General features: G+C 39.2%; 1 protein-coding gene across 6 annotated transcripts in view; it reads right to left on the bottom strand.

The window, feature by feature from the left end:
- PMS1 (PMS1 homolog 1, mismatch repair system component) overlaps nt 1-19,249 on the bottom strand; it is a 45,554-nt gene that overhangs the window by 14,571 nt on the left and 11,734 nt on the right. For 3 of the 6 annotated variants that reach the window (XM_075710511.1, XM_009490758.2, XM_009490761.2), the window contains exons 5-8: nt 10,608-10,724; nt 6,977-7,099; nt 4,847-4,990; nt 2,712-3,607 (exon numbers count right to left, since the gene is read on the bottom strand). In XM_075710511.1, coding sequence (XP_075566626.1) covers nt 2,712-3,607; nt 4,847-4,990; nt 6,977-7,099; nt 10,608-10,724 — 1,280 coding nt within the window. The remainder of the gene's footprint in view (nt 1-2,711; nt 3,608-4,846; nt 4,991-6,976; nt 7,100-10,607; nt 10,725-19,249) is intronic. The other 3 variants (XM_075710512.1, XM_009490760.2, XM_009490759.2) reach the window with 2 other exon arrangements.

Here is a 19,249-nt window from a genome sequence, read left to right on the forward strand (position 1 = left end):
GTTTATCAGGCAATAAAAAGCTACCACACATGAGCTAGTTACTACTAGCCACTAATGACTGTCTACATGCATGCTCTTACCTGTCAACAGACAGCAAAGGCCACGCTACCTGAAATAATGTTTCTCCCAAGGTACAAATACATGCATGAAGAATTACTGTAGAGTGCTGACAAGGTAATTTGTTAGTCCCATGATAATGTGCATGTAGCTCTGAACCTTTCCTACACCTTCAGGGTAACTACTGCTGCCACTGTCATGGAACTTGGAGGGATTTCTCCCACTCCTACCTGAGCCCGATATGCAAGAAATATTAAGGCCAGAAACATACACAAGCGGTAGTAAGGAAGAGCAGAGTGAGTGCAAGAAATTAAATCCTGGCTTTGCAAACCCAGGGGGATATGCGATGCTGCCAACATGGACATGCATGGAAGCTTTCCTCTTCTATTATAACCTAAAGACCATAACATTTTACATTCCGGTTGAGTAATAAATGCTGGCTTGTTTTGAAAAGGCTATCCTATGTCACTATGAGACATCTGTTGGTTGTACTGCTCCCAAAAGGGATTTAAACTCATTTAGACCTGCTGGAGGAGCCACAGAGAGAAACAGAGATGCTGAAGCCAAGCACACCCATTGTAACATAAACGTGTTACTTTATCACAGAAGGATGGAGGACTAGAGCCCAGGAAAAGTGGTGTCTTGCCAGCAAGGTTGCATGAAGTTGGAGGTATAGCGTGCTCAGTAGAACTGTGGCACTTTGGCTGCCCTGTTGTATATACATTTGTTGTTACCTCTAGGTGGCCCAATTTATCCAGAGTATCTGGCAGGCATGACTTAACGTTCTCTGCCAGACGTACAACAGTTCTTCTGGATTGTTGCCTTGGAGGAAAAGATGTCTGCATATCTCCTCCTATTGGTTATTTTCTGAGGCAATTTCAAAAGATTAAAAGCAGAAAAGAGGCACACCAAAACTGAAATGTACGGATGCAACTAGTGGTAAGTTTTTCATTCATTTCAACATCCACTGGACTACACTGCATTCATTCCTACATATAAGGAAAAGTTCATTACCAGAGAGGTCTCCTTCCTGAACTAATACAAAGTTAATCTGTAGGCACACTTTTAAACATAACAGTTGTACCAGGAAAGCAACCATGAAATCTCAAAAGCTAGAGCAGAGCAAATTAAAATTTTCTGAAACAGCTGGCAGAACCTTTTGTTTCATTTCATTAAAAGCATGAATATAATTGGAGTAGATTTCTACTATTACATTAATATTTCTGCTAAAGCTGAGATGGACAAAACACTCTCACATGTGTGGTTTTGCGACCATGGCATGCTGCTTGCTTAGTGAGCTTTAAATTAGGTAAATCAGGAGCTAGATAAAACAGTTTTACTTAACTCTGATATAGCTGCTATTCAGAACAATGCAGATGTTTTCAAACAAAGTCAAGAAGTCAAGGAAAAAACAGATATATTAACAGTAATTTAATAGGTATAGCTTCTCTTTCTTACCATTTTCCTAATCGAATCTCTCATTAGTGTTAAAATTACACTGTTTTGGCTAGTATAATTTCCTTTTCAGTGGTCTTTCTTATTCCTCTCCTTGCTTCCATAACATGAAGAAAACACATTTTCACAACACTTCCAATGAGTTTGTTCTTCAGAACCCAAATTTCATTTCCCAAACCTTCTGCTACAAATTACAATATGCATTCAAATAATTACATTTAAAACTACTGAAGAACTACTTCTATTTTCCTCATTTGTGTGATGCCCTACAGTGTTTTACATTTTATAAAATTACAAATACAATATGGAAGGTTTGGTGTTTCGTTTTTTTAAAACTGTCTTAGAATGTCTCAAAATCTGTTATTCTAATTCATCTTTACCATAAGTTCCACATAAAGGACAACATATACCTAATATTTGAACTAATCCAACCCCTGCCCCAAACTGGGCTAAAATATTTCCCTTACTTGCAGACGGATTTAAAAAACTTAGTGACAATTTATTTTAGAAAAATATGGAATTTAGCTATTCAGGTTGTAATCTAAAACGAGATTCATTTTTGATTGAAACAGATTAAAATTCAAACTGTACTAAACTCTCTGAACCAGCAGTGCAATAGGGGAAAAAGAAATTCCTAGTGTCATTTGACTGGGTTTTATAAATACGATTCTGAGGTAGCCTGGGTTGGGATAGATACTAAATTTAGAGAGAAGGAGTTTACCAAATGTTCGCGTACTAAAGATCCTGAAAGAATTCTCACTTTGTAGCAATAAAAAAAGAATTGTTGGTTGGAAAAAGCTCCGGAGGAACTATACGGTGCCTCTTCCATCACCATGCTGGTTTTCATTGACAGTACACTGGGAGTGACAATATACAGGCAGTCCTTTAAAAACCAGAAGCTTGTAGGATTCAAACAGTACATTTTCTTGCCTGTTATCTCTAAATAACAATTCAGCAAAACTGTCCCTACCTAACTGCTGCATGGCACAGTGACAAAATGAGTGACTCAAATCAGCTGTGTATGTATGCATACAGCAAAAGATGACAATTCACAATATCGATGCTGATTTTGAAAAGCAAAAAACCATTTTCTGTTCTATTTTTTCATAAATAATGGAGAAGTTACAATTTTTTTCATTCACTCTAGATGACTCATTGGTAACTACCAGATTTAGAAGGAAGACAGCCTGAAAACTTACTTTTTTTTTTCTTCTTCATTCAAATTCTTCCACTGCTCTTCAATTTGCAGTAGGATGTCCTCCATGCTGGTCTTTGGATTATCAGTTATCAACTTTGGACGACATTCTTGAGTGAAAAATCCAATTGCAGACTTCGGTTTCCTTATTATTCTACTACTAATTAAGTCATAAGCAGTCACATGTCCGAATTTATCGCTTATCACATTTCTTTTCTTTATGCTTTGATTTAAGGTATGTGGATCATTGTCTTGTTCATTAGTATGTTCATTTTGCTTATTAATTGTTCCTCCAACTTCAGGAATCAGAATCTTAACAGGTTCCAGGTTGTCTCCTAGACTGTTTTTAAATCCACTTCCCATACTCCAATTATCAGCAGAGATTTCAGGTAAGTCTTTAGGGACTAAGGTTTCCTCATTTTTTTCTATTTCGTCAATATTATCAGAACTCAAAAGATGTTCATCGGCTTTTTTGGACTCGGGGTCCACGGGAACACTGTTACTTTGAATATCAGTCATATTCTGTCCATTCTGTTCCTTCTCACACAATAAATTTAAGGAACTGTTTGGAAAAGCATCACTCTTGGAAACCTCTTTTTTGTCCAGGTGACTATGTACATTATCACCACAAAACGACTGATGATTTAAGCAGATCTCTGTGTTTTTTCCTGCTTGGCAGTTTTGCATATCACTGCTGAATGAAAGGAATGAAGTATGAGCATGTAGATCATCGTTTCCAGATGGTCCCATTTCATTAACAACCACATCTGTTTGTTCTGTTCTACGAACAAACATGTCTTCTGAGGTAACATCTGTTTTATTACTTTCACCAGGGACTGTAGCAGGTAGTGGCCCATACAGTGATTTCAACACATTTTCAACAGCAAGTAAGACAGATTCCTGGGGGGTGGGAGGGGGAAGAAAAGCACACCTGAAAATGTAACTGACAGATATTGAGAACATAAAACAATAAGCAAAGTGATCTTATTCACAATATTTTTCAGCCAAATCTGGACAGATTATTGCCTTTCAGTTCTTCACACATGCTCAAAAAGACTCTGAACTGGACACCTTTAGCCTCAAATATTTTGTGACAGGTATTCTGCTTCACTGTTTTACTCTGATATTACAAACCCGATTAACTACTTTCTTTCTAACAGGGTACTGACTGCTTAAACCAGTATAAGTTAAAAGCTGTTCCCACTAATATGGAGTTAGATGCTTAGTTATAGCTTATATAATATAGCTTATAGCTTATTTTTCTTATGCCAAAGAAAAATTTTGAACTAGATCAAATGTCAGAATGCTGTGTCAATTTTCATACAAGTGACACTTAACAGGCAGTACATTTAGAAGATTAACAGACAAATACAAACACCTTTAGTGAAGAAGAGGATTAACATACTGGTGTGACTACCTACATTCACTTTGAATAAGCACCTTACCCATGTAGCTGCCTTAATTTCTGTAGCACTGTTTCTCATATGAAGTGCTAATAAGTGAAAGTGGCTTTGTGGAAATGTATCGATACACAGCCTCTAAAACACAGGCATATAGGGTCTAAATTTCAGGTCTTGATCATATGGATTCAGCATCTTGATAGTTCAAGATATCCTGAAACTTAAGTGATGTCAACAATAATCTGTGCACATAATGGCAAACAGAAATTAACTCACACACACACACACATCCCTTAATGTATGTGGCATTTAAAAAGTGGTTACTTAGTGTAATTATGAAGTTAAGCATGAGATTTATGTAGTGACACACATCATAATTCCATTTAACTTAGAATCATAGAATGCTTCATGTTGCACAGAATGCAAAACTACTCTCTCTCTAAAGCCATCTGAAAACAAAGTGATACACACATCTGATGGTGTAAAAATGATCTTTGAAATCAACTGGGAAATTAATTTTGAATAATCCTTCACTTAGCCTGTTCAATACTTTTCAGACAACACAGTCCTGTCATAAAGGCAAGCTATCACGTAACTTAAAAAAAAAAAAAAAAAAGAAAAAAAAAAAGAAATCAGTGGCACTGTTTACCTTCAAACATTTCAATAGTCCCAGAAGGCCTTATTATGCTTACATAAGTAAAAGGCTGACAACTCAAAAAGAGATTAAGACCTTAGTTACCTTATAATGCAGTAAAACTTGAGTTTTATCAGGTGTTAAATTCACATCCACAGCAGAAGGAGGTACAGTAATATTCAAAAAGAAAACAGGATATAAACGAGTACAGTCCTTGTGTGTCACCAGACTGTAGTACTGTCGAATTAACTACAGATTGATTTAATAAAGAGATGTCAGTAAAGGCAATAAAATAAACACAAAGGCACAGAAACAAAATTTGACATTATAAAAGCATAACTGGTTTGTTGGGGTTTTCTTTTTTTTTTTTTTGAAGTTAAAGAAATGCTAAAAACATTTTTGTGGGTATACACGTATGCCGGAATAGTCACCAAAAGGGCAGTTATTGGTGGTTTTCACATCTTCACAGCTAAATAAATAAAAAAAAAAAGAACCAATTCTAAGACACTAATGGTAGCTACTTTGACCTTCTGAATTAATGTATTGATCACACCTGGAATATATGCTCAAATTAGACTGCAACGCCAATACTTACTTCCTCAGTCAACACAAAAATACTATTATTTGTTTGGTTTTTTAAAGAAAATGTATTTATACAGCGTGCAACTACACTGCTGTCTCTTTCAGCCAAACTGAAGCCTGTTTGAGAAAGTAGCACTTTACCACAGACCTGCCCTTTCCCCAGAACACAATTAATTTGTTCCTTTTATTAACCCAATAATAAATTTACAGCTTTTCCTTAAATTCTGCTTGCCATTACTAGAATGATCAAATAAAGATCCTTGCATTTCCCTCTAGTATCAGGGATCCTTCAACAGACATACATACTGGAGAAAAGAATATCTTAATGAGACAAAAAAAAAATTGAAAGTGTGAAAAATGAAGAGCCACTGCAGATTAAATTTTAATTTTTTAATTAATTTTAAATTCTTAAATATTGTTTAAATAACATTAAACTTATTTAAATATTTTCAAGTTATTTTAACCTTAATATTCCCATAGCCTGTCCTCAGCTGGCACTGTACTGTAGTAATAAGAGGTCCACCAGCACTTCTTCCCCATACACAGCATGGAGATAAAAGTAAGTGACCTATAGCTTGTTTTCCAAACCCATCAAAATGTATTCTTACAGGTGTATTGTTATCTGCACCTGGCCAAAAAAAAAAAAAAAAAAAAAAACTCCATTTAAAAAAATGGACAAAAAAAAAAAAAGGCAGTGGAAGACTTATTACTTGCACTACTGCAAGAACAGCCCTAAATGACGGGCAATGCATTTTTACTTTGCATGATAGTACTCTGAACCCCACCCTGAATCTAGGCCTCTGTGCTCTAGTTAAAAAGCTGTCTCTGTCATGGGATTCAAGCTGAGCTTTGAACTCCCAGGAAGAACCAGGCACATCAAATACTGCGTGGAGATGGATTAGCCTTATTTGGGACTTAACATACCAACACAAGTTCAGCATTTACAGCTATAAAGCTCTGCTTGCCAACTGAAATCTACTTCATTGTCTCCACTTTAAAACCTACACATACACTTTGGCATGAATGTGATTTTCTTTTCTGGGGAGGGCAAGGAATAGGACAGCAAGGCTGCTCCAAGTGAGGTGCTGCAAGGTTCAGTAGTGTGAGAAACCCAAGAGTATCAAATTCTGCCTACACAATGCCTAGCTGTAGCCAATGCTACTGCACTATCACTTTCATTTTTATGCAATGCATACACAAATTTAAAGGGAAAGTATGCGTATTTGCTTGATAAGCCAGCACAGGAAGAAGTGGGCAAAATCAAAACTTTATTTTCAGAAGAATTCTTTTACAAGGAACTACATAAAGTTCCCTCAAGGAAAACTGCACAGGTGTATTTCTGCAGGCTAATACAAAGAAAGAATCAACTATTTTGGTCTCTGGCATAGAGTATCTGAAATGACATTTTTTTTTTGAACAGCCATAAACATAACCTCCAGTTCTGTGGTCGTAAGTGACTGCAGGAAATAGAATAGAACTGAGGCACCAGGAGCCATCAGACTTGCAGAAGAGGTTTCTGTTGTAAATGCTAGTATCTTCACCTGTAATACTCTAGTTATTTTATGGGGGGAAGAAGGTTGTAGATTACATAGGTGTCTGTGTCCTCAAAGAAGTCACATTTCTATTCCTTGAATAAAAAGCTAGAGATGTTACCTTCAGTATTTCCTTCTGATGAACTGGACGATTATTTATAAAAATGAAACTCCTTTCTGAACTTGAAAGGCTTGTCAAAGAACTGTCTGACTCAGCTTTTGGGAGAAATCCAGAAAGATTTATCTGCAATGATAAAACAAATACAGCGCAAAAGTCTTTAAAAGAGAACCCCAAAAAGTTGGGTTTTGGTTTTTTTTTTTTTTAGAGGTGAGATATTAAAATGAAATTGTACAGGAGTCCAAGTCATTCAAATGCATGCACTGCTTCTTGAAAGTTGATACAAAAAAATAAAAGCACTTAAAGAAAAAAAAAAAAACAAACCAGAAGGATGGGTTTGTATCTATTTTCCTTGATCAGTTTGTTGAGAAATTTCCCATTTGGACTGCCAGGTGCACCAGGTTGCTGTCTGCAGCCCTCAGCTGCAGAGAGCAACAACAGCGAGCTTTAGGCTTGCTGACTGTAGGGATTGCCAACTTAACCCCTGTACTAAATGCATGCACCGCTGCCTAACCTGGCAAAAGCAGCAGTGAATTACCCCTGCGGGGAAAGCCCGAAACACACAATCCCTCCCTTTCTACGCGCAAGGCACCTTAAATAGCCTGTCAGAGGGCATTTATTCAGGGCACCTAAATTTACCTACGCCACCTGTATCCAAATCATCTGACTCTCAAGAGTGCTGAGCACCCACGATTCACAGACCGCAGCAGAACCTGTGAGCACACAGTACTGCCAAGGAGCCTCGGAAAATCACACGATTTGAGTACCTAACATTAACTCCAAGTTTCAAGATTTTTCTGTTGAGATTCTTCAGCTTAGTTTTTTTTAGGTCAAAATGAGGCCGATGACTTGTGCTGCCTGTCCCATCACCTCCCCCTCTCCCCCATCAAGCAACTTTGAAACTGTTGGATCGATTTCAATTCAATCTGATGAAGAAGCAGAAATCCCAAAGATATTACATTTCCACAATTTCTGCGATAACTGACAGCTGTTTGGAGAGGAGAGCCTCAAGATAATGACCTTACTGAGGAAAACGCAATTGTAACTTTTCAAGAGCCAGGATCCATTAGCATGTAAGAACTCACATGCCAACCAGCCCACATACTGCCCCACACATTGCCCCACTACCACTTGCCCAAACTAATAGGTGAAGGAACACTGGAGCCTCATAAGGATGGAGATTTTGGAGATACGGGAAAGCTTGGAGAATGTTCTGGTAGCAGGGTGGATCACTGAACACAGAAATCAGACCTCATTAGCTTTGCTTTTGGCAGATCCACTTGTATTTACTAAAATCCAAATTATCATGCATTTGAAACGGAATTTAAAATCCCTGGGATTTGGCCTATCCTTCCCATTCATCTACGTCACGGCAGCTATCTGCTCATGTGCTCCCTTATTCCCTCCTGACCTTGTAATAAGCATTCTGTGCTAAAGCTGGAGTGTTCTGGTCAGCAACGTCGCACATAACCAAACACCACTGGTCAAGTAAAAGAGGTGTCAAATATCTGTTGGATGATTATCAGAAAACAACATGCAGCACTTCTAGACTTTATTCTGCAGCTTTAGCACATCCTCCCTGAATGTTCCTGCTCTATGCTTCAAGCTCCTTTTCTAATTCCCAAATATTTGCATAAGTCTACCACTTCAAACAAGATTTTTATATACAGACAACATTAAAGCAAAACTGAAAGTCTCTAAATAACTCATTTAAGAAGCTGCCAGATTTAGAAATGGCTGACTGCTGTTACTATTTAAAGCCATGTAGACTATCAGTACGCTCATTAAAAGTTAGCAACAATTTCTAAAACTAGTCTTAATTATTAGAATTTTCATATACATATGAAAGTATATGAAGTATAAAGACAAAATTACAGAGACTAGAAAATATTACAGAATTTTTGCTTTTAAATTAGATCAGCTATTTTCAAAATGAATACTTTAATAAAAACCAACTTATATATGTATGTTCTTGTTTCATTCAGTGTTCATAATGGAGATGTTTTGGAGAAGGCCAGTCTTTGAAACCCCTGGCTCACTTGCTATAGAAGTTTTAACTCTGCAGTTAGTAAGGTACAGAAAAGTTGTTTATAGCAAGATTAGTTTTGTCTTCAGAGTAGACTTTGCAGCAAAGGAGTATGAAGCTACACAATGAACAAGTAGGAAAGGAAAAGAATTAAAGAGCTGCCCTCTGGTCTGTGTACTGAATGAGGCATGGACCTAATGGGAAGGAAAAAAGCAGCATATGCCTTGTCATTAAATACCTATCCCAATACCTGCACACCAGGAATAAAGAAAGGGTTACACAGACAATCTTAATTCTGTCATTTCATAGTGTTTGGCTGCTTAATTTAGAAATGTCCACGGTTTCTGAACGTAGACTTGTGCGTGAGCAATATGCATGGATCACTTTTACACCTATAAATGATGCACGTGGTATTTTACACACTATTTAGAGACAGAGAGAGAGATGGAATGTTCCCCAACTTCTATTCAAGGAATATGGATGCCTCATGATATAGCGGAGAGGTAATGTGAGAACCTGAGTGCCTCCTTCAAGCTAGTCACTTCTAAACACCCCCATGTCTTCCCTTCGGAGCCCCCTGCACTTGCCCTGTGGGGCACATCCAACCTGCATTCAGGTACGAATGACTCTGGATGTTCTGTTCAGACACAAGCAACTTTGTTAACTACAAGAAGGAACTTTGCTTTTTCCCCCCTTACTTCCCTGCATATGTACACTACAAGCATTCTGACAAATTCAAGATTTAAGTCTGAATAATGTTATTAAACTTTAACATGCACATGCATTCAGACTGATTTAAAGTCTGACTAAAGCTATTAAACACAGCTTACCACGCTGGATGCAGCATGGTAAGTTGTTTTGGACAGCCACTGTGACTTTACAGATGGTGATTCATCTCATGTATGGTCAAGATTTGATTACTACAAGACACAGGAAAATGCAACTTTGAAGGATCAGCAGTAGCAAGACTCCCCTTTATAAGAATGTCTCCAACAAAAATGGAAGCAGAGTAAAAAAAATTTTTGACAATATTAGACAAAAAATATAATGGGGAATTCCCTCAATTTCAACAGGGGCCAAGAAAGCCAAGTGCAGTGAATTTTTGAAAAGTAACTAGTATTTCCTCGAAATATATGTTTAGTTGAAATTTTGCATAACTTGCTTTCTAAATATGTGTTTCTTTTGCTGCTCAGGTGCCCCTCACTGAAATTGAAGGGATATTCTTCAGAGTATAAGGCTAAGAGGCCACAAGGATGAGAACGATATAAATGCTTACATATTAATCAGAGCACAACCTGCCTGTGGGCCAGGAATCCCAACTCAGACAGCTCTGAGCAATCAGCAATTCTGCATTTGTCATCACAACTGTTTTTACTGCCATTTGATCAGTGCCACATGAGTCCTGACTAGATGATTCTTGGAGTGGATTTTCAATCACCAAACCAATTAATTTTACAGAGAGGACAGTAATAGAATCAGAAGCATTAACCAGATGTCAATCTGGAGAGAATTTTCTCTTTTTCAAAGTCTCCTTCTGTTTGAATATTGATTTAGCTGTCTTCATTGACAGGCTTTAAGTGGATTTGGGAGAAGGAAGTTTAAACTCACCTCAGGATCTTCACAACAGTGTTGAAAAGGTACCATACTGCCCATAACGGCTGTTCCCAGAACTGACATACAGGCCATTTTGTGATCTGACACCCTGGTCTTCTGCCAAATAACTGCCTGAAACAAATGGCACAGAGTCAAATTTTTGACATTATATTTGCTGAACTCAAGTCATGTCTATGAACATGCATATGCAACTGCACACATACTGTATATGTAACATTCTGTACCTTGACCCTCTTACATTCACAACTTTCAGTGTTAACACACACGATATAGTACTTTTTGGCATGTCTGCTCATATTGTATTACTTATTTAGACTCGTAGCGATTGGAAAATTAAGCAAAGCTTGTATTTGTGACTTTTACACGGCTAATCTGGACTTCTGCACCTGAAACAATTGTTAAAAACAAATCTATAAAAATACCACTTCTCCTCTTAGATATCTAGCAGTAGGCTTTGTGTTTTAGCGAGCATATAAATTGAGGGTTTATGACATGTCTCTGGCACAGTGGTCAACATTTGAAGGTGGGCACTCCAATGCTTATGGTACTTATACTCAAGAGATAGGTTGTTTTGGTAGAAATCAGGCTATTAGATGTCCATTCATAGCTCTCATCTGGATATTCGAGGTCTACGACAAGCCTGCTATTTAGAGAGGAAAGCAGTTTCTAAGGAAGTATTTATATAAGGAAAGCAGTTGTTTGTCCAGTGAAAACTTTGTAAAAGTTAGAAGGATAAAAGGATATCTGCTCTATTAGCGACGTGTCTTGCAATACCATTGCAAAGATTTAATACATACAGTAAGGCAGTATGAACTGCAACTTGCATCAGAAGTTACCTGTCAAGTCCACTTACATATACAGAAAGTATTAGCTGCTTTGGGAGACGAAATTTTGTCTCTCGCTAATGAGAAGTCCTACACTAAACAGCCGCAAATTTAACTCTGAACCTGTTGACTTTTATTGCTGTGTATCAACAACAACAACAAAAAATTGCTTAGTTGGCTTTCTGCTTCTAGGCAACTGAGACTGCTAGATTCAGATGCACTTTATACTTATTTCTGTCACTGTTAGCTGACTGAGGGTATTTCAATGTGCAACGTTCAAACACAAAAGGAAAAAAAATGCAGCAAGTTGCACTTTAAATCTGATGTTACAGTGCTGCTTAAAATGATGTTTTAAATAGGTGCTAGGTGTCCAATAAATTCAAAATGAGTTCACAGTATTCTGGTACAGGATGTTATGTGAAAGCATGGTGAGTGAGCAAAGAATACACATGCACCCATCTCAAGAAATGCAATACATAGCCTTAAAATTCCACCTGTCCAGTGGGATATTTGCTGGCCTTGGGGGGTGAATTCCACGGAAGAACACGGTGCTCCTGTAAAATGATATTCCCTTCCTACAGGACAGGTGGAAATGTAAAGGTTTGAGGCTGTTCAGCCTAAAACTATTCCCCAAATCTTTACATGTACACTCTGCAGCATTTATGAAGGGGGTCTTTTTAGTCCTTCCTGAATCTAACTCACCTCCTAGACTCCAGCCTGACAGCCCTTTGCACATGCTGGATCACAGCTCAGTCATCCTACAGCAAGCACGAACCCCTCATACATAAAGGACAATTTAGGTCAGGGAGGGCAGCAAATACAAAAAGGGGAGAAGGAGAAATGAGCAAGCAGAGCCACGGGCCGGGCGTCCACAGCTCTGGCAGGGAGAGTCCCCACCGTGCTTCGGCAGCACGCAGCGGCAAAGTACAGCCCGGGGCTGCCCAAAGCATGCTGCCTCTCAGCCTCTCTCCTCTACACCTGCTGTAAATCTCCTCAAAGACATTTTGGAGTGATGAAAGAATTTGTCCTCTTCTTTAGAGCTCCTCTTATAAAACATATCCTGTACTGCTTCTATTTTAAAATTCATTACTTAAAATGGAAACACAAAGTGCCAAGCAATTTTTTTCTTTACTGGATATATTTTAAATTAAATGCATGTGACCAAACTGAGAAAGACACTTGTTACATGACTAATACAAACATCATGATGTTTATTTTAGGTTACACTAGTGTGATGCCACAGGTACAGATACAAATCTTAGCTGCTGATTAATGCAAGGTTATTACACTGCTTAACCTGCTGAATGGCTGATACTCAGGACTGTGAAAAGATTACTTCAGTAAGGTGGTTCTGAAAAAACTGTGGAAAATGAGAACTTATTAAATGCAAACTTGCTAGAAGTAGATACTGTTAGTAAGTTCAGGGCGTATTTTTAACTAGTTATATATTTATCAGATATTAATACTCAGAACTACAGACAAAATTTTAGGAACTAGTTACCACTGTAGGTTAAATTAAAGCCTACATACTAAAAAGGCCAGGCAACCCCTAAATTTCTATACTATATAAACACAGAGTAGATTGTGTGTTCATTTTTAGTCCTGACTGCACATTATGAAGCAACAACATAGGAATAGCTGGTAAAGAAAATTATTTTTCTAAACTCTCCAGATATATCAACAGGCATTAAAAAATCCACAGAGAAACAATGCCTGTTCCATTTCATTTATTTTAGAAAGTGCCTGTTTCCATGAGGTTCCTGCAATACCCTATTTTTTTAACCTTGCTTATACCCTTTAGTTTAGCTAAAAATACACACCCACACACACCCCCCATATTTTTTTTCTAGGTCATATAAAGCGGGTGTCCAGGATGAGCCAAGGAAGAATCTGACTCTAGTCAGTATGATGACACTGCAGAAACAGCCTACTCAAAGATATATTATTACATATGGCCCATCTTAGGTTTTGCTAGAGGTAGCCAAATATATCCCATCTCCCTGCTTGTTTCATTGAAGGGGATTACATGATCTGGATTTTACAAAATGTCATAACATATATAAAATCTGTTGCACATATACAGAAGATAAGTACGTGTGTGCGTGTATGTATTTCTCCACCCCCATCCAGCCCTAGGACATATACATATGCATACTTCTGTGGAGGATGACAACGTACATGCACACATGGAACAGGCATCTCTGTTATTTCAGGACGCATACACATAGCCCAGAAAGATTCCTTGAAAAATGGGTAAAAGGTGGAGAAAGAGTATGAGACCTCTTCCCACTGGGGTCCCTGGTACATGGAGAATAAGAGCTGCTCGTTATTTGTCTCCTCAAAGACACCAGGGAACGACAGAGGAAAAAATGCAGCCACTCCTCATCCCCTAACTACCTTTCATATTTTAGAACTCCTACCAGCAGCCACAATGATTCGCAATCACAGACAAAAGAAAAAATCTTAATTAGAGCTGGGGACTGGATGCTGTTGCTGACTGTGGCTACCTCAGTGCAACTATCATTTTATGATTTAAACAGATTCATCCCGTTTACCTTATTACTACATAATGGCAGTAACTTAACCAAGTAGACTTTTACTACCCAGAAACGATCGATTTTATTTATTTATTTTGTGATAATCATTGTGTTATTTATCCTGTAATCAAGTTTGAGGGTGTAAAAATCTGGTAGAGCAAGTACCGCACATGAACTGTAGGTTGGTAACGTAACACGAGTTAGCTCTGTAAAAGAGAACTGTATTTCACAGTCTCTCTTAATTTTGTTTTACATGCTTCAAAAATGCTGTCACCCTGGCATCTGAGATCTCACTGCACATAGTTAACTCTTTGGGCCAGTATGTTGCTTAGCTTTCCTGACTTAAAACCTGATAGTTTATTAGGCTCCAACAAAACTGAAAACATTGCTGCCTACCTGTTAAAGAGGGCATACAAACATGAACAAAGCCAGGCAGTAATATCACAAGTTTGAATTCAGCCAAAGGGAAACAAGTAAGACATCACCTTGTACAATATGTATAACCTCTTTTGCTTATGATGCACAGACACCTAGCTGCAAGGGCTGGCATGTTCTCTCTGCAGCGGAAGAAAATCTAGAAGACACCAAGTTAAAATCTTAACCACATTCTTTACAATCCCAGCCTTGCAAAATGTCAACGATATTTACCAACTCCATGCCATAACTGGTGTCTTGTTTTAAGATCAATGGTAAGTTATCTTACTAAAAGAGAGCTCTTGCATAATCTTCCCTTGAAAACAGGAATCACAGCAGTTTTTCAATTTAGCGTAAAGAAAAATTATGCAACTCTCTCCATAATTATAACTATTTTCCCATATATTTTATACTTGCCCCTGAGGAACCAGTTGTCCCATCCCCTTCATAAGTGATGGTGGGACAACTACCAGCAGAGGTATGCAATACAGAAACTCAAGGCAACACTTTTCCCCTCATCAGATGCAGATGACATACCTATCTATCCCATGGGCATCAGCCATTACCACTATCAAGGGGATTTGTGAAAGACAGTCACGTTCCACAGCACTGCTAAGCCTACAAATTCTGACATATTTCCTGCTCAGATTTCCCTTTTGTGATACGAGAGCACCCTCTCAATGAAAAGGCTTTCTTGAGCATCACGCAGTGGAGAAATGGTTGGATTTGGGAGCTGGAAGGTAACTTAGAAGAAGACCTAAGAGATATTACAAGGAGCCAAGGACCTTCATCTGGCAATGCATGTCTTCAGAGCCTTTCAAGAATTACAAAGACTATCGAGAGAGTTGTAAGTTTTTTGGCTGCTTTAACCACACATGTTCAACTGTGGGTATTTAGAGAAATTCCACTACCAGAGCACAAGGAAAAAAAGAAAACCAAAAAAACCTCCCAAACAATTAAGCTACTGTCAAAAAACCACATGGTTTCTAATCCTAAACTGTCATTCAGAGGATGCACATCATTACAGCGAATTCCACCTAAATAAAGGAGGTTAAAAGCCTTTTGTAAAATAGTGGTTAACAAAAGTAACAGAGAACATACCTAACTCTGACAAAGTGCATTGGTAAGGAAGACTGAAAACTCCCAGGCGGCTTTGGAAACATCCTTTTTCTGCCAACCTTTTTTAAGTGTACAAAGCCAGTGCGAAAGCCTTGCAAGAGCTAAAGGCACATCTCGGATTCTGCAACACACACTGCATATGTGAAACAGTAATTGTTTTGAGATTTCAGACATATACTGTGCTGTCATTTGAAAAAAGTGATGGATGAGAAACTGGAAACCTCAAGGAATTAGTAATAGGATATAAAGCATTTCACCTCTAGGTCACCAGTTCAAATTCAACCAGGTTGGTAGTGACCAAAAGTAGTTACCATCTGGCAGCTGTTCTCTGGCTGATGTAAATTGAGTTGAGGGTCTCAGCGCATTTCCTAGTGGACAGGTGTCCTCATCACAAAAAACACCATAATTAACTCTCTGTTTGGCTTTCTCAGCAAAGCCACTGAACAACGAATGGAAGTAAAGACTGAGCTATACTCCAGGTCAGCACGAAAGCATGTTGGCTACAAACCACTGCAGATTCTTAATCATTACTCCTCTTTGTATTTTAAGACACACAGATTAGGGAGGTACTTACTTTATTTATCATCGTTACATTAAACAGAGTAGCCTTTCCAACTCAAGAAAGAGCTTATGTGCTGCTGTTTCTGCTCAATGCAGATTTCTTTTCAACATGCAGCTACAGCAGAGTTTGGAAGCACAATGAGTGAATGCAAAGTATAATCCCATTATTAAAAACGATAAATTTACCTTAATGCACCGTATTGGGTTTGCATGGTAAGGTTTTGGTAGTGGGGGGGCTACAGGGGTGGCTTCTGTGAGAAGCTGCTAGAAGCTTCCCCCACGTCTGACAGAGCCAATGCCAGCCAGCTCCAAGACAGACCTGCCGCTGGCCAAGGCCGAGCCCATCAGCGATGGTGGTAGCACCTCTGTGATAACATATTCAAGAAAGGGGCGGGGGGGAAACCTGCACAACGGCAGCTGGAGAGAGGAGTGAGAATATGTGAGAGGAACAACTCTGCAGACACCAAGGCCAGTGAAGAAGGAGGGGGAGGAGGTGCTCCAGGCACCAGAGCAGAGATTCCCCTGCAGCCCCTGGTGCAGACCATGGTGAGGCAGGCTGTGCCCCTGCAGCCCATGGAGGTCCATGGTGGAGCAGATATCCACCTGCAGCCTGTGGAGGACCCCACGCTGGAGCAGGTGGATGTGCCCGAAGGAGGCTGTGACCCCGTGGGAAGCCCACGCTGGAGCAGGCTCCTAGCAGGACCTGTGGCCCTGTGGAGAGAGAGGAGCCCACGCTGGAGCAGGTTTGCTGGCAGGGCTTGTGACCCCACAGGGGACCCACGCTGGAGCAGTTTGTGAAGAACTGCAGCCTGTGGGAAGGACCCACGCTGGAGAAGTTCACGGAGGACTGTCTCCTGTGGGAGGGACCCCACGCTGGAGCAGGGGAAGAGTGTGAGGAGTCCTCCCCTGAGGAGGAGGGAGCAGCAGAGTCAATGCATGATGAACTGACTGCAACCCCCATTCCCTATCCCCCTGCACGGCTCCAGGGGAGGAGGTAGAGAAAATTGGGAGTGAATTTGAGTCTGGGAAGAAGGGAGGGGTGGGGGGAAGGTGTTTTTAAGATTTGGTTTTTATTTCTCATTACCCTACTCCTATTTGACTGGTAACAACTTAAGCTAATTTCCCCAAGTCGAGTCTGGTTTGCCCATGACGGTAATCAGTGAGTGATCTCTCCCTGCCCTTATCTCAACCCACAAGCTTTTAGTTATATTTTCTCTCCCCTGTCCAGCTGAGGAGGGGAGTGATAGAGCAGCTTGGTGGGCACCTGGCATCCAGCCAGGGTCAACCCACCACACGCACTTACTCTGTCTCAAAAACCCCACACTTATTACAGAGGACTCAAAGAAAGAAAACAAACTGGTTTTGGACTATTGGATACAGACTGTAGGCTGAGATTATCCAGCTTTGGAAATAAGAGGAGACTTACTGTAAAGCAGTAAAACGGAAGATGGCATCCCTTAGGTGAACACCAACCACAACCACAAAGGGAGTTTGGGGAAGAATACTATCCACAGTTAAGAGTAATAGCTTTAAAATGGACCTCTTGCATCCAGAAGTTCTGACCCATGTCTCTCTCAAACAAACAAGATGCAGTTCTAGGCAGAACTCTGTGTGACCACGGCTTTGAAATATTATGCATGAAGAACACTGGGGGGGGGGGAAATCCCTTATGCAGATTTTTTCCTCAACGGGAACTGGAAAATTTATTGAGCCTACTTATGGTCCACCTGTGCTTCGCACAAGACATGGGACCAGTTGTGTATGGTATGGCCTGCTGATAGGCACTATCTAAACCACCCATTGCCACCATTTGTTCAGCCCAATTATATCTGAAATTGTTAAAACAGATATAGTTATTGTGTGCCTGCGCTCATTTTGGCATTTGTGGAATAAAGGCAACTAGAATAGAATTAAAGTATTCCGTATCATCAGCCTTTCAACACACAAAGGCATTTCTTGAACATCAGTGGCTTGTAAGACTGAGTCGAGGGCTGCTGCTGTTAAACAGTGATGAGCGTGAAAACTGTTGTTCCAGGGAAAAGCCCTACAACACCTTGGGTAAAATACAGCCAGAGCTCACAGGTGGCTAGAACATGGCATTTCGGGCTGAAGAGTTTGACGCAGTTTAAGCGGTAGCTGACTTTGGAATGTTCTTAGCACGCCTTCAGATAATGTTAACTTTAAATAAACTGGCTGAATACTCATGTAAATTATTTCCATTTGGCTGTCTCATTATTCAATATGCTTTCAAGGAACATGGTGATGAAAGAAGAAAAATACCTCTTTCTAACATAACCATACTGGCAAGAGGATCAACATTATCAGTATTCAAAGAATGTCTTGGCAGGATAAACCTTCATAAAAAGAAGGAGCACTAGAGCTAATCCAAGTTGTCAAAATAGCAATAGTACTTCAAGGGTTGATCTGCAAAGTGATTCATTATTTATTGCTAATGCAAACAAAACATTCTGAGCAGAAAGAGCAATTGAGTATTTCCCATCTCAGAAATCCACTGACAGAGACTACACAATAAATGAACTCTAGGATGACCGATAAAAGGGTATCTATTTTCTTTTTTACTAGAGAAAACAACCCAAAGGCAGGAAAAGCATCGTGGTTCTTCACAAAAATCACACTTAATGGTAAGATTTTCCGAACTAACACAGATATGAAATGTGGCACAATAACAAGAAAAATTTCTGGAAATTTCATTCAGAAGCACAAGACATACACCTTTAAAAAAAAACATGGTGGAAATAAAACATGCAATGTATTGTGCATCCTAAAAACATATATACATTCAACAGCTCAATATGAGGCCTGACTTTTCAAAATAAGTTTCTGCTAGAATCAATTAGGCAAGCATTTTCAGATGCCTAACCTCAGACACTTCTATGAAAGTTTCAGCCTTATTACATTCTTCCTCAGTAAAGCTAGGGCTATGCTTTCTTCCATTTTCCTTTCACTTCTTACAAAATGTAGGACTTTAAAGACTGTTTGAGGTTTTTTTTTTTTTTTACATGTACTGGTTTTGTCATTTATTTTCACGATTTCTTTGAAATGCACTTTCACTTACACTTTTTTCACTTACTACTCTTTCGACCCATCTTTCCTCGCTTCCTTCTGTAATACCTCATCTCTGCTACCTTCTTGCTCTTTCAAGCCTCGGAACCTGATCTTA

This window comes from Pelecanus crispus, chromosome 5 (assembly GCF_030463565.1).
Source record: "Pelecanus crispus isolate bPelCri1 chromosome 5, bPelCri1.pri, whole genome shotgun sequence".
NCBI classification, from domain to species: Eukaryota; Metazoa; Chordata; class Aves; order Pelecaniformes; family Pelecanidae; genus Pelecanus; species Pelecanus crispus.